Genomic DNA, 20,124 nt, shown 5'->3' on the forward strand with positions numbered 1-20,124 from the left:
ATTGAATGAACAATACTGCCTCCACCCCACCATCTAACTAGACATTTATTTACAGATGGCTGACCACTTGTCTCAAAAATCTTTATTTAAGCAAAGATAAACATTAACACACATAGAGCATTAATTTGTCTCTGCTTTTGTGTCCCACTCCTGTGTTTCTAATTTCTTTTTGTTTACCAGACAATGCCTGGTACTCTGGGATCCGTGATATGCTAATCGGTTCCCCATTCACTGTGGGATTGAGGTCAGCCCTCAGGGAATAGGCTTTCAACTGAGTAGGCATATTGAATGGTTGATTTATTTCTATTCAGGCCTCTGTAGAGAAGACAGACAGTGGACTCTCCCCTGGGAGAAGGTGGGCTTGATTCTAGCCAGCATTCGATTCACTCACAGCTAAGAACTCTTGCAAACAAAGAGGGAGGGTGTGGTGCTGTATTCAGAGCAGGTTGTTGGAGAGTATTAATCAGATAAACCATACATCACCTGATAAACTGGAAGCTCCTGTGAGTGAATGCTCAATGGTACCATGATTGTTTTTTTAGCTTTGGCCTTTTGGGTGATAGTAGCATTGACTTCTACCACTCATTTGGCTTCAAAACTCTTTAAAGAACTTAAAAGCCTCTCCCAACTATTACCTAAGGCAGATATATGCTACTCAGCTAAATACATCTTTAAACTATCTTTGTTATGAATAATTCCTGTAAACTGACTTTGTTATAAATACTTCCCTGTTGCATGTAGCTTCAGATCTATTTTATCTTTCTGGAGAGTACAGTTATTTTTATTGCATCTAAGTTCTAGTTTCTAACAAATAAATTTGCAAGCAGAAAGAAGCTTGAAGAAGTAAAAACCCAGAACCATATTACTGGAGCACATTTTGAGTGTGAATGTCAGCTTTTGGAAGGAAAATATTGATGTAATCAGAAGTAGAAATTGGTGAATATTGCTAGACCCACAGGGACATCAGAAGGTTGTCACTCAGTCTAAAACCCTTGTGAAAAGATGATGAAATTTGCTCTACAATTGAAAATCAGCATGCCCCCAGGCCTTTAAAGATTGGATCAGAAAGCTTGGGAGGAGGGGCATAATAATATAACTTTAGGGCTTCCCTGGTGGCTCAGATGGTAAAGAATCCACCTGCAATGCGGGAGAACTGGGTTCGGGAAGATCCCCTGGGGGAGGGCATGGCAACGCACTCCAGTATTCTTGGCTGGAGAATCCCCATGGACAGAGTTGACTGGTGGGAGACAGTCCATGGGGTCGAAAAGAGTCGGACATGACTGAGCAACTAAGTACAGGAGGCTGCATGTGAGCTTAGTCACTCAGTTGTGTCCGACTCTTTGTGACCCCATGGACTTGCAGTCTGCCAGTCTCCTCTGTCCATGGGGATTCATTCTCCAGGCAAGAACACTGGAGTGGGTTGCCATGCCCTCCTCCAGGATATATCCTCTAACCTTCCCCAATTGCTAAAGGTGGGGTTTCAGGCACCAAGTCTCTTAGATAAGAGAGAGATTTTTGAAGAGCTATTTTGGGTCCTCAGATAACACGATGTTACCACCAGCCTACTTAAAAAGCATTAAAGAGCCATCTGGTCTGGGTTTGACTATTCTATCCATATTGCTTGCAGTTCTAGCTTTAAATCTCTTGGCTTGTAAAATCAGGTAGCAACATTTAAATATGTTGAATTCTGAAAATGCTGGGATTATAAATAGTTCATCATATTACATAAATGCGAACAGCAGTTCTGAGAACTTTAGTGTCTCAAAATCTCCAGCAGGTGTTTTTTTTTCCTATTTTATTTCGTTTGTTTTGTTTTGTTTTATATAGTTGAGACAAAAGGCATTTTGTCAACAGTTATTACACTAAACAAATGAGATAGCAAAACTTTCTGTACACATATAACTTCAAACGCTTATTTTTTTTTCTTAAGGCTATTTTTGTTTGAATATTTTAGAATGTGTTCGTGTTTTTTATTTCCTACTCTGGGTTTGCAAGAAGTGTGCTAAATTTAAAGTGTGCTGAACTTAAAACTTTATTTCTTATGACAATGATCAGTAGAAATTATTGTCTTGCTCTGATTTGGATGTGTTGCCAGTTTGCAACAACGGCTAGATTCTTTTTCTAAGTTTTGCTTTATAGAGACTTTGCCTAATATTATTTTAGAAAAGTACTTTTTAAATTATTTTTATTATTTATATTTTATAGATGGTTGGATTGTTGTTTAATCTTTAACTTGTGTTGGACTCTTTTGTGACCCTACGGACTGTAACCCACCAGCTCCTCTGTCCATGGGATTTTCCAGACAAGAATCCTGGAATGGGTTGCCATTTCCTACTCCAGGGGATGTTCCCTATTTGGGGATGAAACCCTCATCTCCTGCACCGGCAGGCAGATTCTTTGCCACTGAGCCAGCAAGGAAGCTCAAATAATCAGATAAGGCATGAAATTTATTGAAATTTATTTCACCCACTCTGCTTTGTTATGGAATAAACGGTGATCTAAATTATACTGCAGTCATCCTTCTAGGATTTGTCTGCCACCCAGTTCCAGGTTCCTATTCCACCTTTGGAACTTTATTAGGGTATCTGTTTTTTATGTTTATCCTGCGTCCCTTTCTCTTTGGTAAGAGCACCACTCCTTAACTGCTCCTCATTTACTCCGTGTGGTTCCACTGGAACTGCCAATCATGGTAACTCTGCCTCTGGCAGAATATGTTAGTCTATGATCTAGACTAAGCTATGTGACCACATTTCTCATAACACAGTGATTGGTTCAAGGAGTAGGCACATCAACCAAGCTGAAACAAAGTCTCTTCTCAGAATTTTCTGGAATACATCCAATTCTCATCTCTCTTTGGTGAAAAGCCATAATAAGTAGCTCAAGAGCTACCTGCACCCATGACTGAATGTAGGCCCGATTAAAGGCTGATTCAAGAGGGAGGTAAAGATGTGGAGATGCTGGGCACAGACAATTATTTTTAGGAATTTTTTCTGTAAAGGGAAGCAAAAGAATGAGGTGGTAGTTGGAGGAAATATGAAGTCAAGGGGGTAATGTTTTTAAAAGTGTTGTTTGTTCATTAATGAGAATGATTCAACAGAGAGAAAAAAAAATTGAACGTATAGGAAGACAGTGAGGTAACCATGGGAGTAGCGGGGACAGGAATCCAGTGCACCAGTGAAGGGGATGGTAGGCAGAGACTGGACAGCGCACTCACTGCAAAAGAAGGAAAAGATGGCATATGGGAACAGATGCAAGAAGGAGGGGCGTTGGATGGTGACAGTTCCTGTTGCTGCTTATATTTGTCTGAGAGTAATGGTCAATGAAATAGGGGAAGGTGATGAAGTTTCGTGAAAGAAATAGCCCTGGGAGAGTCAAATAAATAGACTAGGAAAATACAAAAGAATCGACAATCAGCAGTAAGAGTCAACTTAAGGTCTGATGTCAGCATAATCAATTTTTTTCTTGAGGTATATTTAGATTCTTAAGAGCAGAAACAGAGAAGGTAGAGACAGGACTATTCCTACAGTCGGGATTTTTTTAAGGATGATATAATGGAAGCAATAAAAGGTTGGAAGAGGTTAACAGCGGATTTAAAGGAGTAATTATAATGCAGGACCATGAAATTTAAGCTAGGTAAGGAGAGAATGAGGACCTGAGGGATGGAAATAAACAGCAAAAAGGCAATAGGGTCAGATGAACAAAGCGCCTGGTAGAGTGGAAGAATTTTTTGAGCTGAGGGCATGAGCTGGATGTAGAAGTAAAACGCTCGACACTGAGATAATTGAGAGGAGGCAGTTATTAAAAATGACAAGGATAACTGTGGGGGTTGTTGGGTGGAGTGGAGTGGCAGAAGAAAAGATCACTGGAGGTAAAGAGGTTGAGGAATAGAGTCCATGAGATTGGATGTACCAGCCGTGTGGATATTGAAATCACCAAGAATAATGACAGGAGAATGGGAGAGACAGACAGTAATCCTGGTGCTGAAATCTCTGAAGAACGTGTGGGAAAGACCAGGAGGACAGGAGGAGACCACGGCAAGAGGTCTGGAGGCGAGCTTCAGAGCATGAGGTCCAGTGACGCTGTTGGGGGAGGGCAAGAAAGAGACAATGTCTTGGAACACCTGGATCACCTTCTCACCCAGTGGTGCATGAGGTCAAAGAAAACTGGCCACCACTCACGAGGGCTGCAGGGAACACAGTATCCTCAGGGAACACCAGGTTTCCCTCAGAATTATTAATAGAAAGTGAAGGGGCTGTTCAGAGGAGAGTGTGTTTACAGAGGATTTTTCTGATGACAGAGTAGTGTAAGAATTTTTTTAAAAAAATAAATTCATTATTTATTTAATTTTTGCCTGTGTTGGGTCTTTGTTGCTGCAAAGATTTTTCGTTTTTTCTCTAGTTGAGGTGAGCAGGGGCTACTCTCTAATTGCAGTGCTCGGTCTTCTCATTGCAGTGGCTTTTCTTGTTGCAGAGCACAGGCTCTACGGCACACGGGCTCAGTAGTTGCAGTTCTCAGGCTCTAGAGTACAGGCTCAATAGTTTTGGCACATGGGCTTAGTTGCCTCGTAGCACGTGGGGTCTTCCCACGACCAAGGATCAAACTCCTGGCTACCTGCATTGGTAAGCGAATTCTTTACCAGTGAGCCACCAGGAAAGCCCAGGGATAAGAATGAAATTTGACCTGGGAAGCTTGGACATCTCCACCTCACTGAGATTAACATCTAAGACAATATGGAGCACCCTGGTGACTGCTTCAGTGGGGGGGTGTGTGTGTGTGTATGCTGCTGCTGCTAAGTCACGTCAGTCGTGTCCAACTCTGTGCAACCCCATAGATGGCAGCCCACCAGGCTCCCCCATCCCTGGGATTCTCCAGGCAAGAACACTGGATTGGGTTGCCATTTCCTTCTCCAATGCATGAAACTGAAAAGTGAAAGTGAAGTCTCTAGTCGTGTCCAACTATTCGTGACTTCATGGACTGCAGCCTACCAGGCTCCTCTGCCCATGGGGTTTTCCAGGCAAGAGTACAGGAGTGGGTCTCCAGTGCCTTCTCCGTGTGTGTATAATTATGTCTAATTATTCTTAGAACTTGACTCAGGCAATTCTTAGGTGAAAACAGACAGGAATTAAATCCATCAGAATCCAATTGATCCAGTAATGCTGTTCATCCTTCTTCCTTAATAACTCCATGTTGGCCCCCTTTCCAATGCTGACTGATTCTGTCCTGCCTTAGTTTCTCATCAGTACTTCCTTGGATTATTACAATTGCCTCCTAACTGGTCTCCCTCATTCATCTCACCTCTCTCCAATCTGTTCTCCCCGTTTCTGCCAGAGTGCTCTTTCTAAATCATTATTTTAATCAGGCACCATCTCTGCTCAGCCTGGGTGGCTGTCCTAATGCTTCATGATCAGATCCGAACTTAACGTGGAAAGAGCCCTCAAAGCACTGCCCTGCAGCCCCAAAGGCCCAACTCCCCCACAAGCTCTGCTTGTTCCCTTTGTCGCAATGCTCCCTCCGTCTTTTTTTTACTTGATTATCTTACACTCATTCTTTTAAGACACGATTAAAATCTTTGGAAGAATATACAAGAAATTGGCAGTCCTGATTGTGTTGGAGGAGAGAAACTAGGCTGGTGAAGGGAAGATACAGGGAAACTTTTCATAGCATGCCTTTTTATACATTTTGAATTTTATATTATATGGATGTATTGTTACATCTTCAAAAGTAAAGGAAATTTATGAGGGGGTGGGAGGGAGGCTCAAGGGAGAGGGGACATATGTATACTTCTGGGTAATTCTAGTAGTATGGCAGAAACCAACACAACTTTGTAATTATCCTCCAATTAAAAATAAATTAAAAGAAGAAAAATAACTAAAAGGAATGAAAATTTTAAAAAATTTAAAGCATGAGATGGACCAAATGATACATTTCAGAGTTTGGTTCTGCATGAAGTCTTCATTAACTTGACACTTTCCTCCACTGAGCCATTGCTATCTATGCCTTTCCACACTCCTCTGTTACAGCATTTATCAGTCTGTGTTGTAATGATCTGTAAACAAATTAACAGTCTCAATGTCCTCATAGCCTGGAAGCACCTTGAGGGAAGGGACTTACTTTATCTCATTCACCTTTGAATCTAGTACATGGCAGGTGCTCAGTAAAAGCTTGTTGAATGAATTGAAGGAAAAAAATCTTCTGCACAGAAAAGGAACAAAAAATAAGTAAGCAATCCCACTTCTTTTACACATGAAGAAAATGAAGCCCAGAGAAGATTTATTGAGGATCAGTAGCAGAATAAAATAAGAATCCATGCTTTCTAGAATCCAAGTTTGGTACTAGAAAAAGTTATAAGACTTTCACTTTGAAATAGTAGATGTGCTGTGGATCATACCTACTTATTTTGATCTGAGTCCCTGGATTTTCAGGAAATCTGATTTCCAGTAAGCTGCCCGTTTAAAGGACACTTTCACATATCAGATCATGGGTCCTAAATTTGGGTTTGGAAAATATTTAGCCTAAGGAGCTCATAGACTAGGCTTATATTGGTAGAAAAATGACAGGAAAATCTTCTGGCACATTTATCTTAAAAGCTATGTTTTGTTTTATTGTTTTCCTAAAACATACGCAGTATGGTGGACATAGTTACACACAGTAGCCCTCTTTAGAGATGCTAGACTAGCACAGGAAAAATACCCGTGACAATTTAAAGTGGTATATTCAGTTCTCATTTGCTAGCATTTGCTGAAAATCCAGGGCAAAGAGCAGTGACTAAAGGTATTTTATTTTACACAGCAACCATGTTTTTAATATGTAAAATGGTACTGTTAATGATTACTTGGACCAAATTTTAAGTACCCAGGGGGAGATCTTTTGCGGCTTCAAGATTAGTGGGCTTCAAACTTTCTGTTCACATACCTCCCTGAAAGAATTTTTAAAAATTTGCATCTTTCCTGTATTTTTATGTTGCCACCTGTAATTTTTCAATGTACATTTGCAGAACATCATTTCCAGCATATTGCATGCAATTCATGATATTTTTAAATAAAGCTGTTAGCTCACTCTTTTAAAGTTACCCCAAAGAGTCTAAATCTCATAGTACTTTTTTTACCCAACATTATTCATTTAAAATATATGTGACCTAGCTATTCTTAAACAGCCAGAAAATTTACATTGTTCCTTCTTCTTGAACTCATGTTTTCATTTCCATATTTCCATTGTTCCCACAGACTGCTATTTTATTGCATATTTCATACTTGAAAAATTTGTATTGATGACTGCATCATTTTTTACAACTATATATTTACATAATTTTGCTTTCTGTTAACTCTAAGGTCCTAGTTTTGTCTCTGGATGGAGTTGTCACTAAAATTGTTAGCAGTACAGAGCTGATCAAACATGGCTATATTACAAATTGATAACTATTTTTAAGCAAAAAATAAAACATATCTGTTAGCAAAATGGAAGGGGCTTTTTTCCCCAGTGGATTTGGGAATGAGTATTATAGAGTAATACTGAGTTTCACCCCAACCCTAATCATGAGTTTGATACTGTTCTTATAACTGCTGAAGCAGTTTATTCACAGAAGTAAGTAGATGGGAGCTGAAGGGATTTGCTGTAGCCCTGTTACTCAGTTCCTTGAACTGCTTTCAACTATATGCCAAAAACCATGTGATGATCTGTTCCTTAAAGTATTTTTTCTTCCTACTGGTTGTCAAATAACCCTTTATTGAATTCTGTTCCTTTGCAGCTCTTAACCAGCTGGGCATTCCACCACACCACTCCTGTCATTCATTATGATGTCATGAGGATGACTGCCATCCACATCAGACCCCACAGACCTGGCAGTCCCCAGGATCTCTTTAATAGTTCCAGAGTATTCTGTAGCTAAAGATTGGTGTTACATCTGCTGGGCAATGTGGATGACCTCATCAAAAGTGATGTTTCCACTGTGCTTACTATTTTTCTGCTTCTTTCTGTCTTTTGGTTGCTCCTTAGAGGCTCTGATGATCAGGATAGACACAGAAAGTATCACCTCAATCTGGGCCTGTCTGTTCTGAACGATTGGTTTCACTGGAGTCCTCAGACCCTTCCAATCACCAGCGCCTTTGCAATGTTATCACCAACCTCTTTTGGAGACAGACCCAGGGGGCCGAGCTTGGGGGCCAGGACAGACGTGGCACAGACTTCCCCACGGGCGCCCCTCAGGTATATAACTATGTCTCCTTAGTGTCTAACTTAGGCGACATGGTGAGGCCGCTGGTGTCAGATAAACCTGGATTGCAGAGGATTGAAGAAAACTGCACCTCAGCCTCCTTCCAGCTGAAATCTGAACTAAAGCCATTTAAATTATTGTTAGTGCTCTAGCAGCTGACACTTTTGTTCTCCAGTCATCATAGTCATTCCCTTTCTCAGCACGCACACAGGCTTCTAATTTTCCATGTTTTGTGCAACTGAAGTCAACGCACCACAGTATGACGTGGAATTTGTGAGAAGAAAGACTTTCTTATGTTAAATGGGAAAATGGAAATTGTTAAAAAAAAAAGGGGGGGGGAGGGGTATGGAAAAGCGATTGAAAGCATATTTTCAGCACATAAATTTTAGGAACGTGTAAGAATGAAAGCTGAGGGACTTCCCTGGTGGTCCAGTGGCTAAGACTCTGTGCTCCCAAGCAGGGGTCCCGGCTTCAGTTCCTGGTCAGGGACCTAGAATCCGCATCCCACAGACCTGGAGCAGCAGATAAATAAATATTTTTTACAAAAGAAATGAAAGTTAAGAATGTGGAATTGAGTCCCTTAAAACTATCCACGCTCTGTACTACTGGAGAGTCTTCATACACATGGGCGGATACAGTTATCCTGGTTTGAAGATTTCTATTCACTAGGCAGCAGGCATTTGAACAAAAATGATTGGTGAACGAGAGGTTAAGGCAGTCCTAAATACTGGGTATGACATGGTGGTTAACACAGGAGCTCTGTAAACCCTAATTCTGAAATTTCCTAGCAGGGTATTCTTGAGCAAATTAACCTCTGCTTTCTTAATTACTAATTTAGAAATAAAGGCAATAATGATACCTACCTCATACGGTTATACTGAGAATTCAAAGAATTAATATGTAAGCACTTAGAATACTGTTTGACAAATAATAATTACTCAATAAATCATTGACATTCATACTAGGAAATGATTATACATGACTAGAAATGAGTTTCATATGACTGAGTCCTAAATAAATTAAAATTCCATATATGCTTTGCTCTTAGCAAAACTAATCATTTGATTTGTAAATTAAATGAAAAGCACAAGTATGAGGCAAAGCCAGGTTCCTTGCTCAGAGTTTGCAGGCTTATGCTACCTCTTGAGAAAACAACAACAACAAAAATAAAAGAAACAAAATGTATATGAGGTATAAAGTTATTCTTTCTAGATCAAAGCATAGCCTATGTTAGGTAAACTTTATGATTTGCTTATTTTGAAGTGGCAAGAAAAGTGTTTGATGTGCTCTTTCCCCATCTTTTTTAACCACAGAAAGTCCCATTATTTCCATTTAGGATATCTTCCCCCACACATACACTATTACTAAATATACCATCCAAACTTCTGGTGCTTAGAGGTTCAGGGGTTTTGCCTTGCTACTATCATTGGGGCTTCAGGAGATCATACTCAACAGTCTTTGTTAAATGAAAATTAGAGATTTTTTTCAGTATTACTTTATTTCTCCTGGATTTCTAATTATCCTCACCTCCACCCCATTCTAAATTTGAGTTTTATGTTTGATAGCATATACCATAAGTTATGAAAAAACACAACAAAGAGCTTGAAAGCCCTCATTTGAATAACAGTGACTTCAGGAACAGCTGCTAAGATAAAATAAATCCAAGAGAGCTCAGCAACCAGAATGCAATAGCTTTTCTTTTTAAAGGGACAGGCAGATTCACTCACTATTGTAAACCTTAAGCAGTTACTTTAAATCAATACCATATTTTAATTGATAGCTAAGTTTTTCAACTCTGAATTTTAATGGGGTGTTTTATTCTGTATACAGGGGATTCTCTTCCAATGTATTTCAATTTGAACAATTATTTGATGACATCATTGATAGAGCTTTACAAAACAGAAAATAAAATCCACCAGGGATCAAGATTTCCGATTTCTTCTTCACTGAGAATATAGAAACAAAACTTTACCTAGTGAATAGAAATAATGAGATCAAATGGAAATTTATTACTAAGACAAAATTGCATTGGCAGTTGCAGAATAAAAAGCTAAAAATTGTTTTGTTGATTGCAACATCTCTGTTTTCTGTACTGAGATTTATATCACATAAACTCTTCATTAAAGTAGTACACAAAAGTCTGGGTTTTAAATAAGGTTAAGTGAAGGGACTTCCCTGATGGTCCAGTGGTTAAGACACCATACTGTCATTACACAGTGAGTGCATGGGTTCGATTTCTATTGGGGAACTAGGATTCCCCACGCCAAATGCTGTGGCCAAAAAATAGAGAAAAAAGAAAAAAAAAAAACACCCAACGAACTGAGCTTAGTAAGTAAGGATAAATAGAACTCTCTTAAGAAAATCCAACATATTAAAATATAATCTTATAGACTGGATGAATAATAAGGAGATTATTTTTCCTACAAAAGTGTCATTCATTATGCAAATAGATTTAATTTTAAATATCTAGCCTCACTAGTACATCTAGATTATGACTTGATTTCTAAATACATTATTTACATATGACTTTTGTTGGAATATATGTATATAACATAAAGACTAGCCAGAAGACATTGAGCTGAAGCCTAAACTTTTCAGAATAGCAAATTATTTCATGAAAAATTGTATTTATCAATGTGTCTTAATTTTTCTAACCTAGTTAAATCAGTAAAGAAAAAAATAAAATTTAGAAAAATGTTTATATCCAAGATACATAGTTATAGTTCAAAGCAAAGACACAGTCCCACATGTTCCTACTTCTTCTTTAATTATTTCATTCAGCCCTCTGTAAATAACTCCTATATTTAATTTTTCATTGATGTTTTTGCTCACTTGACTATTTCCACATATGGCAGTTGAATATATTTGTACCAATAAAATGAAATATCACACCCCAGATCATTTCATGAAAGTTCTTTTTTCAATGTATTATATTTGGCTGCAATTATCAAACAACCTAACTAGAAGTGATGTAGACCATGAAGCATTTATTGTTTACTAAACAAAATGCCCAGAGGAAGAAAACCCCAGGTGGACTTGGGAGCTCAGTGATGTCAACATGGACCCAAGTGGGTTAGACAGTATTTCAGTCCAGGCAGTCAGACTCAAGTGTCAATGGATCTCTCTGTCTTCCTGGGAAACTTAGAGTTCTTGTAGTGAAAGAAGAAGGCAGTTGTTAGTTGCTCAGTCGTGTCTGACTGTTTGCAACACCATGGACTGTAGATCACCAGGCTCCTCTGTCCATGGGATTCTCCAGGCAAGAAGTGGGTTGCCATTTCCTCTTCCAGGGGATCTTCCTGATCCAGGGATCAAACATGGGTCTCCTGCATTGCAGGCAGATTCTTAACCATCTGAGCCACCAGGGAAGCCCTCTTGTAGTGAGCAGGGACTTAAAATCTCTCAGTCTCTTATATGGTAATCACTTAATAAGTATTGATTAAACAGTTAAGGAAATTTTAAAATAAGAGCAGGAAAACTAAGACTATGTGAAATAAAAGGGTGCTTTGGTGTTGAATGATGTCACAACTATTCAAGTGCAGGCTGGATCTTTGTGCTATGTGGTTTTTAAATAGATTTCAGTAAAACTAAAAGACATTTTGGGTCATTTATAGTCTTCCTACTTCCTTGGAGTCTCTTTTGTTGTCCTCTCAATGCTCGGTGTTTAAAATTTGCAAGCATAGAAATGTAGACTGAGCCAAATTGCTCCATAGGAGGAAGGTCTGGAGGTCACTGTAGTCAGCGAGGTAAGCTGTGTGAAGTGTTTCTGTGCTTGTATGTTTTGCATGTGCACCCACTGCATTGCCTAAGGGAAATACTTCTCTTTTGGAAATACAGTGTTTGAGAACTACTCTGGTTGGTACCTGATTAGTTTTCTATGATAGCACCTTATTAACTGATGGAGTGACTTATGCAAAATCAAATTTTACATGACATATGTTAAACTTAATAAATCAATTTTAGGACAAACAGAAAGTTGAAAATCGGAGTTAGAGCTTGGTAAAAACCACTAGGCTCAAAAACAAACAAATGAACAACAACAACAACAACAAAACCCTTAACAAATGGGAAAAAAAAATCCACTTTCAAAAGAAATGATAGAGCAAAACACCACATTTTTGTCAGAACACCAGACAAAAATCTAAAGCACTAAGAGTTAAATTCCTAGAAGATGATCAAGCATTTTGTCTGCTGTCCTGTTTGTCTGAGGTGGGGGTGCTGGATGGGGGTAGGGTAGTGACAAGCAGCAGGATGGATAATGGATAGTTTTCTGAGAATCTTCACCTGGGTAGAGATGAGAAGAAGAGGGAACTATAGTGGTCTGCTTTCTCTGCAAACTCAGCCAGCACTTTATAAATGGCATAGGACTCGTTTCGAGCTAAACTATTACTGGCTTAAATCCAATGGGATTGGCCAGAAATGAATCATCTTTGGAAATGCAGCATGATGCAGAGACTCACTCAGGGGCTAGAGGAGCCAAGCACAGCTAAGAGTAAGGCCACCTTTTAGACCAGGAAGCAGACCTAAAAATGGTCTGGTCTCTGTCTACTGTCAGGCTTGCAGAGTCAGATTGTCCCAAGGCCCTAGTCCCTTTCCTTCTCCTCCATGGAGAACTCCCTGACCACTCCAGCCCACAGTGAGGACTCTGAAGTCTCAGGACCTTTGGAATTTGTCCTGTATTTTGTAGTTAATTACAAACAGCTTAAGTTGATCTTGTGAATAAAATGAGATTATAGATATGAAAGTACCTAGTACAGAATCCAGCGAGACTTTGTTTTTCCACTCTGTCACCCCTCGAAAGACAGTTCTGGCCAGGGCACAGAAATAATGAAAGTGGGGGCATTAAGGAGAGGTGACTCAGCCCTTCTTCTCATCTGTTATAGTACACAGGCCCTGACAAGCAATGTTCCTCACTAGATCCAAAAACTGTTGCTGCTATTGAAATAATCCAGATGGTATGAATTACACCAGAAAGCCTTTATAAGTTGGCCCATTATTATCCAGATTTGAAGATACATGTTATTAGAAGCAATGTGACCTGAATGCTTGCTGGGGTATTTGAAAAACTGGTTTCTGAAGAACAAAAATAAGTAAATATGGAGTGGATTATTAATTTATTACATGTGTTAAAAATCAGAGCCTGTTTATTTCAGCAAAATTAAAATATTTTAAAATTGTAATAGTACAGACTTATAAAAATTCATATATCACAGGAGTTAATACAATGTAAAGCAATTTCACTTTTAACAGTATGGTTAGCAACCGTCCAGCGAAGGCCTGAAGAGGTTGGGGCTACAGAGGCAAATATGATCAACAAGGTCCCTGCCTTCATGGGGTTTACATTCTAGTGGGAGGAAACAGACAATCAGCAAGCAAATAAGTAGACAAACCAGACACGGGATGTATGGAAGTGGGATCTCAATGATGGAAAAAAGGTCACAGTGTTGAACTCTTGTTGGAAGAACCTTCTGGCAGACTGAGCTGCAGGTTCAAAGGGCCAGACAAGAAAAAAGGGGGCCGCTACATATAGTATATCACTTTAGTAAACCAAAGTGGGCATTCCAAGAGGAGTATAGGGGTCAGATCATGCAAGATCTGGGTAGGAAGGTCAATTTTATCTAAACACTATGAAAGGCCATGAAAGATGCTTAATTGAAGGGGAGGGCAGCAGAGAGAATCTGATCTTCAGTTTTGCAAAAAAAAGTAAGGGCAAGAATGGAAATCTGCAGACCAGACATGTTGGAAGAGATTCACTCACACATACACTGAAACATATAGAGCTTAAAATATATGTACACTCTTCCTGCAACTTGCTACTAGTGTTATTTTTAGAACTCCTCTTTGAAATTATGTTCACAGTCACTTTACTGTCTTAGAAAATCAAACACATTTTGTTTTTTGACCTTTCCCTATCCACCCAAATGCAGTAACTTAGTTGGAAAACACAGGTTTTGGCATTTTTAACATGACTCCAGAAGGTGTTCATCAGATTTGGCTCTGAATAACTTTTGGACCATTCCAAAAATCAGATTTATTCTCAAAGAAATAATTCTTTTCAAAAATTCCGTGTCTACAAATGTGATGCTGCTTTTTAAGCAGCATCATAGGAACATGTATATACTTGGCCAAGGTGGTTTATTTGAAATGAAAAACATCCATTTAAAGTTATATTTATTCACAGATAATTATTGAGCACTTTGGCCACCTCATGCGAAGAGTTGACTCATCGGAAAAGACTCTGATGCTGGGAGGGATTGGGGGCAAGAGGAGAAGGGGACAACAGAGGATGAGATGGCTGGATGGCATCACTGACTTGATGGCCGTGAGTCTCAGTGAACTCCGGGAGTTGGTGATGGACAGGGAGGCCTGGCGTGCTGCGATTCATGGGGTCGCAAAGAGTCGGACACGACTAAGCGACTGATTTGACTTGATCTAATCTTATCTGATCTGAATCACTAAGTACCAGGCATTGTTTTAGGCACTGGGCATACATCAGTGAAGGCTTCCCAGGTAATTCAGTGGTAGTAAAGAATCCTCCTGCCAATGCAGGAGGTGAGACTCAGGTTTGATCCCTGGGTCGGGAAGATCCTCTGGAAAAGGAAATGGCAACCCACTCTGGTAGTCTTGCCTGGAAAATTCCAGGGACAGAGGAACCTGGTGGGCTACAGTTCATGGGGTCACAAAGAGTTGGACGTGACTGAGCACACACACAGCAGTGAACAATGAGACAAAATCTGTCCCTGCTGGGCTTATATTCTAGTAAAGGGAGATGTACTGAACAAACAACAAATAAAACTAAGTGAACTCTGTATTATGGTTGAAGATTATATAAGAGCAAGGTAAGAGAGCTTTAGGAAACTGGAGGGGTGGAGTTCCAATTTTGAATACTGTTGTTAGTTTGGGCCTCACAAAGATTAGGTGACTTTGGTTAGATTTGAAAGGGCAGAGATAAGTAATATAGACGTTAAGGAGAAGAAACTTCAAACTGACTTAACAGTGCAAAGGTTCTGAGGTAGGAAAGTCCCGGCAAGGATGAGGAGCACTGGGGGAGCTAATGATTAAGAGAGTTGTAGGCTACAAGGTCAGAGAAATAAGGAGATGGAGGGCAAGTGATAAGAAACTTGTAGCCATGGAAAGAAATTTGACTTTAACACTGACTGAAGGGAAACAAAGCAGAAAAGTGGCATGACATATTATTCTGACCACTGTGATACAGACTACAGAGGAGCAGGGATGGAAGTTTTCATGTTTTTTGGAAAACAACACCACTTGATAATCAATCTCCTAATTTTACCAGGAAAGGGGAAAGTAACCACAGTTAAACATTAAGAAACATTCCAGATCATGCCTTTCCCCTTTGTTTCCTTTAGAGCAAAGTCCTATTAGGCCCAATTCCTTTGTCCCTGGGCCCAAAGTGTCCTTAGATCATTTTCAGGCTGCAGCCAAGCTCTTTAATCTTTATCCTGTACATTAGCCAGGATCTTCTTGGCTGCAAGAAATTGCATCCCATGATCGCTCAATAGCTTCAGTCGTGTCTGATTCTTTGTGACCCTATGGACTGTAACCCACCAGGCTCCTCTGTCCATGGGTTCTCCAGGCAAGAATACTGGAGGGGGTTGCCATGCCTTCCTCCAGATCTTCCCAATCCAAGGATTGAACCTGTATTTCCTGCGTCCCCTGCGTTGCAGAGATTCTTTACCTCTGAGCCACCGGAGAAGCCCCAAGGAACTGCATACCTGACCTAAAATGGCTTAGGCATCAGGCCACTTACTATGTCATACATGAGCAGTCATGAGGTATGCAGAGCCAGGGTATGTTAACTTAGCCACTTAGTGACCTTTTGGTTCTAGGTTACTATTCCTATATTTTCTTTGCTCATTGTTCCAGGATGTGCCACCATAGGTTGAAACATATCTTGGTAACTGGAAGATGGCCAAGGCAAGAAGTAAGGAAAAAACTACTTATGGGCTCTCAGAAATAAAACCCTCCCCCTGGAGTCCCTTTTCCCCACCTTCCCATTACGTTCATACAACACATTTAGTTCCTAAAACAGTCACTGACAAAGGGGGAACAGAGAAGCAAGACCTGTCTAGACTGGTGGCTTTCAGAGCATTAATCTGAGGAAGGGGAGAGGGTGTTAAGAGCTGATACCCAAGACCCTTTCAGGGAGTCTGCAAAGTCAAAACTATTTTGTTATAATACTAAAATGTTATTTGCCTTTTTTGTTTTAAACTCCCATTCTGAGGGTACGATGGAGTTTTTTTCCAGGGGCCACCTGAAATAGTGCAACAGATTGAATGCAGATTTGAAAATCCAGTTTTCTTCCATTAGGCTGGATATTACAGATATTTGCGAATTTTTAAAGTAACACCACTCTTGCTACTATTTTAGGGGGGAAACATGGTTATTTTCCATTAAAATGTGCTATTTATGACAAGATGTAATTATTTTTTAGATAAATATTTTTAGATTTCTCAGTTTTAATTTTAGTATAGTAAATGTTAATACATATAACCCACATAAACAAAAGCTTTTGGGGGCCCTCAATAACTTTTAGGAGTGGAAAGTGGGTCTCTAAAGACAGTAAAGCGCTGGTTTACTTTGACAGGTCTGATTCACCCTTGCGGCCAGGGCAGAGCCGGAACTTTTCCTAACTCACCTCCTCTTGACCCAAGCCTTCTTAAAATCCTACTCTGTAAATTCCACAACAGGAAGTGCAGACGCAGCTTATTGAATTAAGCGATCTCCATGATTCTAGCTAATCGGAGAGTAAGCTCTTGCTTTTTGACAGTGAGGCAGTTAAATGGTCAAAATGAAGCTGGAAGTGTTACTTCAAAGACAAACGTCACACGAACTTGCTTCTTAAGATGGGAAGGGGTGCGGGGTTTTGAGGGGTGGACAGTTGAAATTTCAGAACTCTTCTAGGGAGCAGGGGTAACCCCACTTTAGTCTCATCAATTGTCTGGGTTAGCGATTAATTATTGGTAATAACTGGCCTACCTTATCACCAGCCTGCACTGCGGCGTCTGTCTTTATAAGGAGGGCCTGTCATTCACCTATGCTTACCTGCATCAGTCCCTCCCGATAGCTTAGGCCAAAAGCAACAGGAGGGTTACCTTGGATTCTGAAGTTGTCGCCATGGCATGTTCATGTTCTCGTCTTGATCTTTCATCCAGGATTGGGGCTGGATATACGTGTGTGAACTGGAAGAAGGAAGGCACTCCTTTCTCCCTTGTTCTTCAGTTTTAACAATTCTTGTCCTTCTCTCATAGTATTTTGGTTTCAAAGTGCTCTCAGGATCCTCCTTAAAATACCAAACCTGTTTTTACTGAGTAAATTTCTTGGCTTCACTTAAAAAAAATCTATCCAAGTACGTCTTTGTTTTATAACTCAACTCATATGCCTGCGATTTCTCCATCTGATCTCCTTCCTTTTTCTGGCCTCTCATCTTCGCTGGAGAATTTTAGGAGGCCATGGAACACGAGAGGAGCCGCCATGACCCTGGCTAAAGGAGTAGCGGGCATACATTTTTTTGCACATATTTTGATCAGTGGGTGTGGAGCAGTTTTGCATAGACTTCTAATTCACGAGTGCCTTTTCTTAGACTTCCCGCTGTCTTTCGCCTAGGTCCAATTCTTGCCCTAAATTTACATGAACTTTTCTCCTTGGCATCCTCGACTCCCAGCGCTTGAACCTCCCTTCCCCTGGGCCTGACCTAATTCTGGGTGCCGGCTGTTGTTTGGTTTATTTCCCCACTTTTTCAACCCCACAGAGCTTTACTGGGCGCTTCACTTTTGCTCGGGTGGGTGCTGGGGTTCACAGGGGCTCGGGACGTGTGCTTTGAAGCAGCCACGACCCCGCCACCCGCCCCTAGCCCGATGAAGCCCGGGGCCCCGAGCTCCGCGGGAGTGAGGAGGGGGTGGAGAGCAGGACCCAGCAGGGTGAATCACAGGGCGTAACAGGTGCCGAGAGCCGCAGCTGCGACCGCATCCCGCTCGGGCTCTAGGGATGAGGTTTTCTTTTTCTCCGGGTTTTTTTGGAGGTGCCACCGGACCAATGCAGGCCGCTGTTGTTCATCGCCTAGCAACTGGCGGAGCCAATGGGAAGAGGCTAGGCCTTGCGAACCTGGGGAGCAGGGGAGGTGGCCGCGAGGGGTTGGGCGGAGCCCGGCCGGGGGCGGGGAAGGCGGGAGCCGGAGGTGGAGGCGGGGCCGTCGGCCCGGGCTCAGCGTGCAGCCGCGCCTGTGCGGGCCCTCGGGGCTGCGCTAGCAGGTCTAGGACTCCGAGCGGTGTTTCCCCGCCACAGCCGGGGGCCGTGAAGGTGAGAACCTCACCCGGCGCCGGGATTGTGACGCGCCCGCCTGGGGAGGGGCGACGGCGCCCTGCCGGGATTGGGGCAGGCGTGCGGGCGGGGGGCGGGCGCCGGCCGGGGTCGGGAGGGCGGGCGCGGAGGTGAGCGCCGGCACCTGGAGCGGCGCCCCGCTTCTCTGCGTGAGGCTCGGCGCGGCCGTTGGGGCCGTTGGAGGAGGCGGGCGAGCGTTGCCCCCCGGCGGCGCCTGGAGGAAGAGGTGGGAGGTAGGTGCCGATTCGGGGACCGCTCCCGCTGATCGTCGCAGAACGGAGCCCCAAACCCTCTCCGGGATGGAGAGAGGGTGGCGCCTGGCGCGGGATGACAAGCGACGCGGGGACGTGGGGGAGGAGGGGATGGCCAGTTTGGGGCTGCGGTGTCCGCCGAGCAGAAGCTGCGGGGCTCGCGGGCTTCGAGGTTGTTAGCTCGAGCCGCAGGGGCCAGTCGTTAGAAGGAGGGGTGGCCGCTGCAGGGAAAGAGAACCCCCCTACTGTTCTGGTTAAAAGACTAGGGCAACAACTTACATCATCTCAAGGCAGGCGTGTGTGAGGATGTTTTGGTGTAGAATTCTGTAGTAAAGTACAGTAAACTGAAGTGTGAGCTTCCTGCTCTTTTTCGAGCCTGTGCTAATCGCCCAGTTATGCAAGTCACTTGGGCTAGGAAATGTCATCTGCTAAGTAATTTGTTCTCAGCACGTATAACGTGGGAATCTTCTTAGGTTATTACTTCAATTACTAGTTGTGATCTCCAAATTACCATTAATGGCAACGTGGATAATAGTTTTTATGGAATCTGAGACACTTGACATTTCCCTTTTCTGGACCCCATAATGGGGCGACGATTAGAAGAGGCACTCCTCCCAGAATGGTTTGGAGGTGTAAGAGGGGGGCTGCCTGGGATTAAAATTGCTGGGCTCCTCTACCAGTTCAGATTAGTGTCTAGATCTAGAGTTGGCTAGGAATGATAGGTGTCTTGGCTCAAGAGGGATTGGTTTACAGTTTAAGTAGGAGAAAATTCTGGCAGCCTGGATCCTGAACTGAAAAGGTAGGTATGACTTGACACATTTAGGGGACTGAGCAAGCTTCGATAGAATTAGAGATCAGGAGAGAGAGGGAAAAAAATACCTTTAAAGTTTGCTTCATGCTCTTTTGAAATTTAGAAGTTAGAAGTAGATTTATGAATTTGGATTCAGTCAGCAAAACTTAATCTATCAAATCTCCTATCCTACAGCTATCATAACCTGCAGGTCTAGGAAGCTTCTGTTATTCACTGAAGTTAAACAAGTAAAAGCTAATAACTAGTTTGATGCTCTTTTCTGCCTGCTGGCAGTGAGAGTTTCTCAGAATGATTGTTTGAAGAGAGGAACAGGAGTGGATAGTTAAAATGAAGGCTCTTTCAATGACTTGCTGGGACTCTTCAGTCAAGTTATTTTATATCCTTCCTTCCCCCATCTGTACAATGAAGATAATCATGGCCCAGGATTTAGTAACATGGGTGAAGCAGCTTGAAGATAACTGCAAAGACTTAAGTTATTCTAGGATGAAATGTGAAGATCTCCTCTTAACACATTG

General features: G+C 41.7%; 2 protein-coding genes and 1 pseudogene across 13 annotated transcripts in view; 1 reads left to right on the forward strand and 2 right to left on the reverse strand.

The window, feature by feature from the left end:
* Positions 1 to 7,140: 7,140 nt before the first annotated feature.
* On the reverse strand, positions 7,141 to 8,765 carry LOC112445880 (large ribosomal subunit protein uL11-like; annotated as a pseudogene).
* A 9,514-nt stretch (positions 8,766 to 18,279) lies between these two features.
* LOC104971691 (basic proline-rich protein-like) lies at positions 18,280 to 19,361 on the reverse strand. The gene is made up of 2 exons (XM_010803416.1): positions 19,310 to 19,361; positions 18,280 to 19,019 (listed from the first exon to the last, which is right to left on the reverse strand). Exons 1-2 carry the CDS (start codon positions 19,359 to 19,361, stop codon positions 18,280 to 18,282), a joined length of 792 nt encoding a protein of 263 aa, XP_010801718.1.
* The window catches only part of SSX2IP (SSX family member 2 interacting protein), a 59,385-nt gene continuing 57,673 nt past the window's right edge, over positions 18,413 to 20,124 (forward strand). For 8 of the 12 annotated variants that reach the window (XM_015464815.3, XM_005204403.5, XM_010803391.4 and 5 more), the window contains exon 1: positions 18,413 to 18,526. The gene's annotated coding sequence lies outside the window, so the exon portion shown is untranslated. Of the gene's footprint in view, positions 18,527 to 18,616; positions 18,781 to 20,124 lie in introns of those variants that run through there. The other 4 variants (XM_059884706.1, XM_059884707.1, XM_005204402.5 and 1 more) reach the window with 2 other exon arrangements.

Source organism: Bos taurus, chromosome 3 (genome assembly GCF_002263795.3).
Source record: "Bos taurus isolate L1 Dominette 01449 registration number 42190680 breed Hereford chromosome 3, ARS-UCD2.0, whole genome shotgun sequence".
NCBI classification, from domain to species: domain Eukaryota; kingdom Metazoa; phylum Chordata; class Mammalia; order Artiodactyla; family Bovidae; genus Bos; species Bos taurus.

Coding starts and splice junctions, on each gene's coding strand:
- LOC104971691 (XM_010803416.1), bottom strand. CDS start 19,361: ATGTCAAGTGTCTCAGATTCCATAAAAACTATTATCCACGTTGCCATT. Junction 19,020..19,309: donor TATCCACGTTGCCATTAATG/GTAATTTGGAGA, acceptor CTTTCCCTGCAG/CGGCCACCCCTCCTTCTAAC.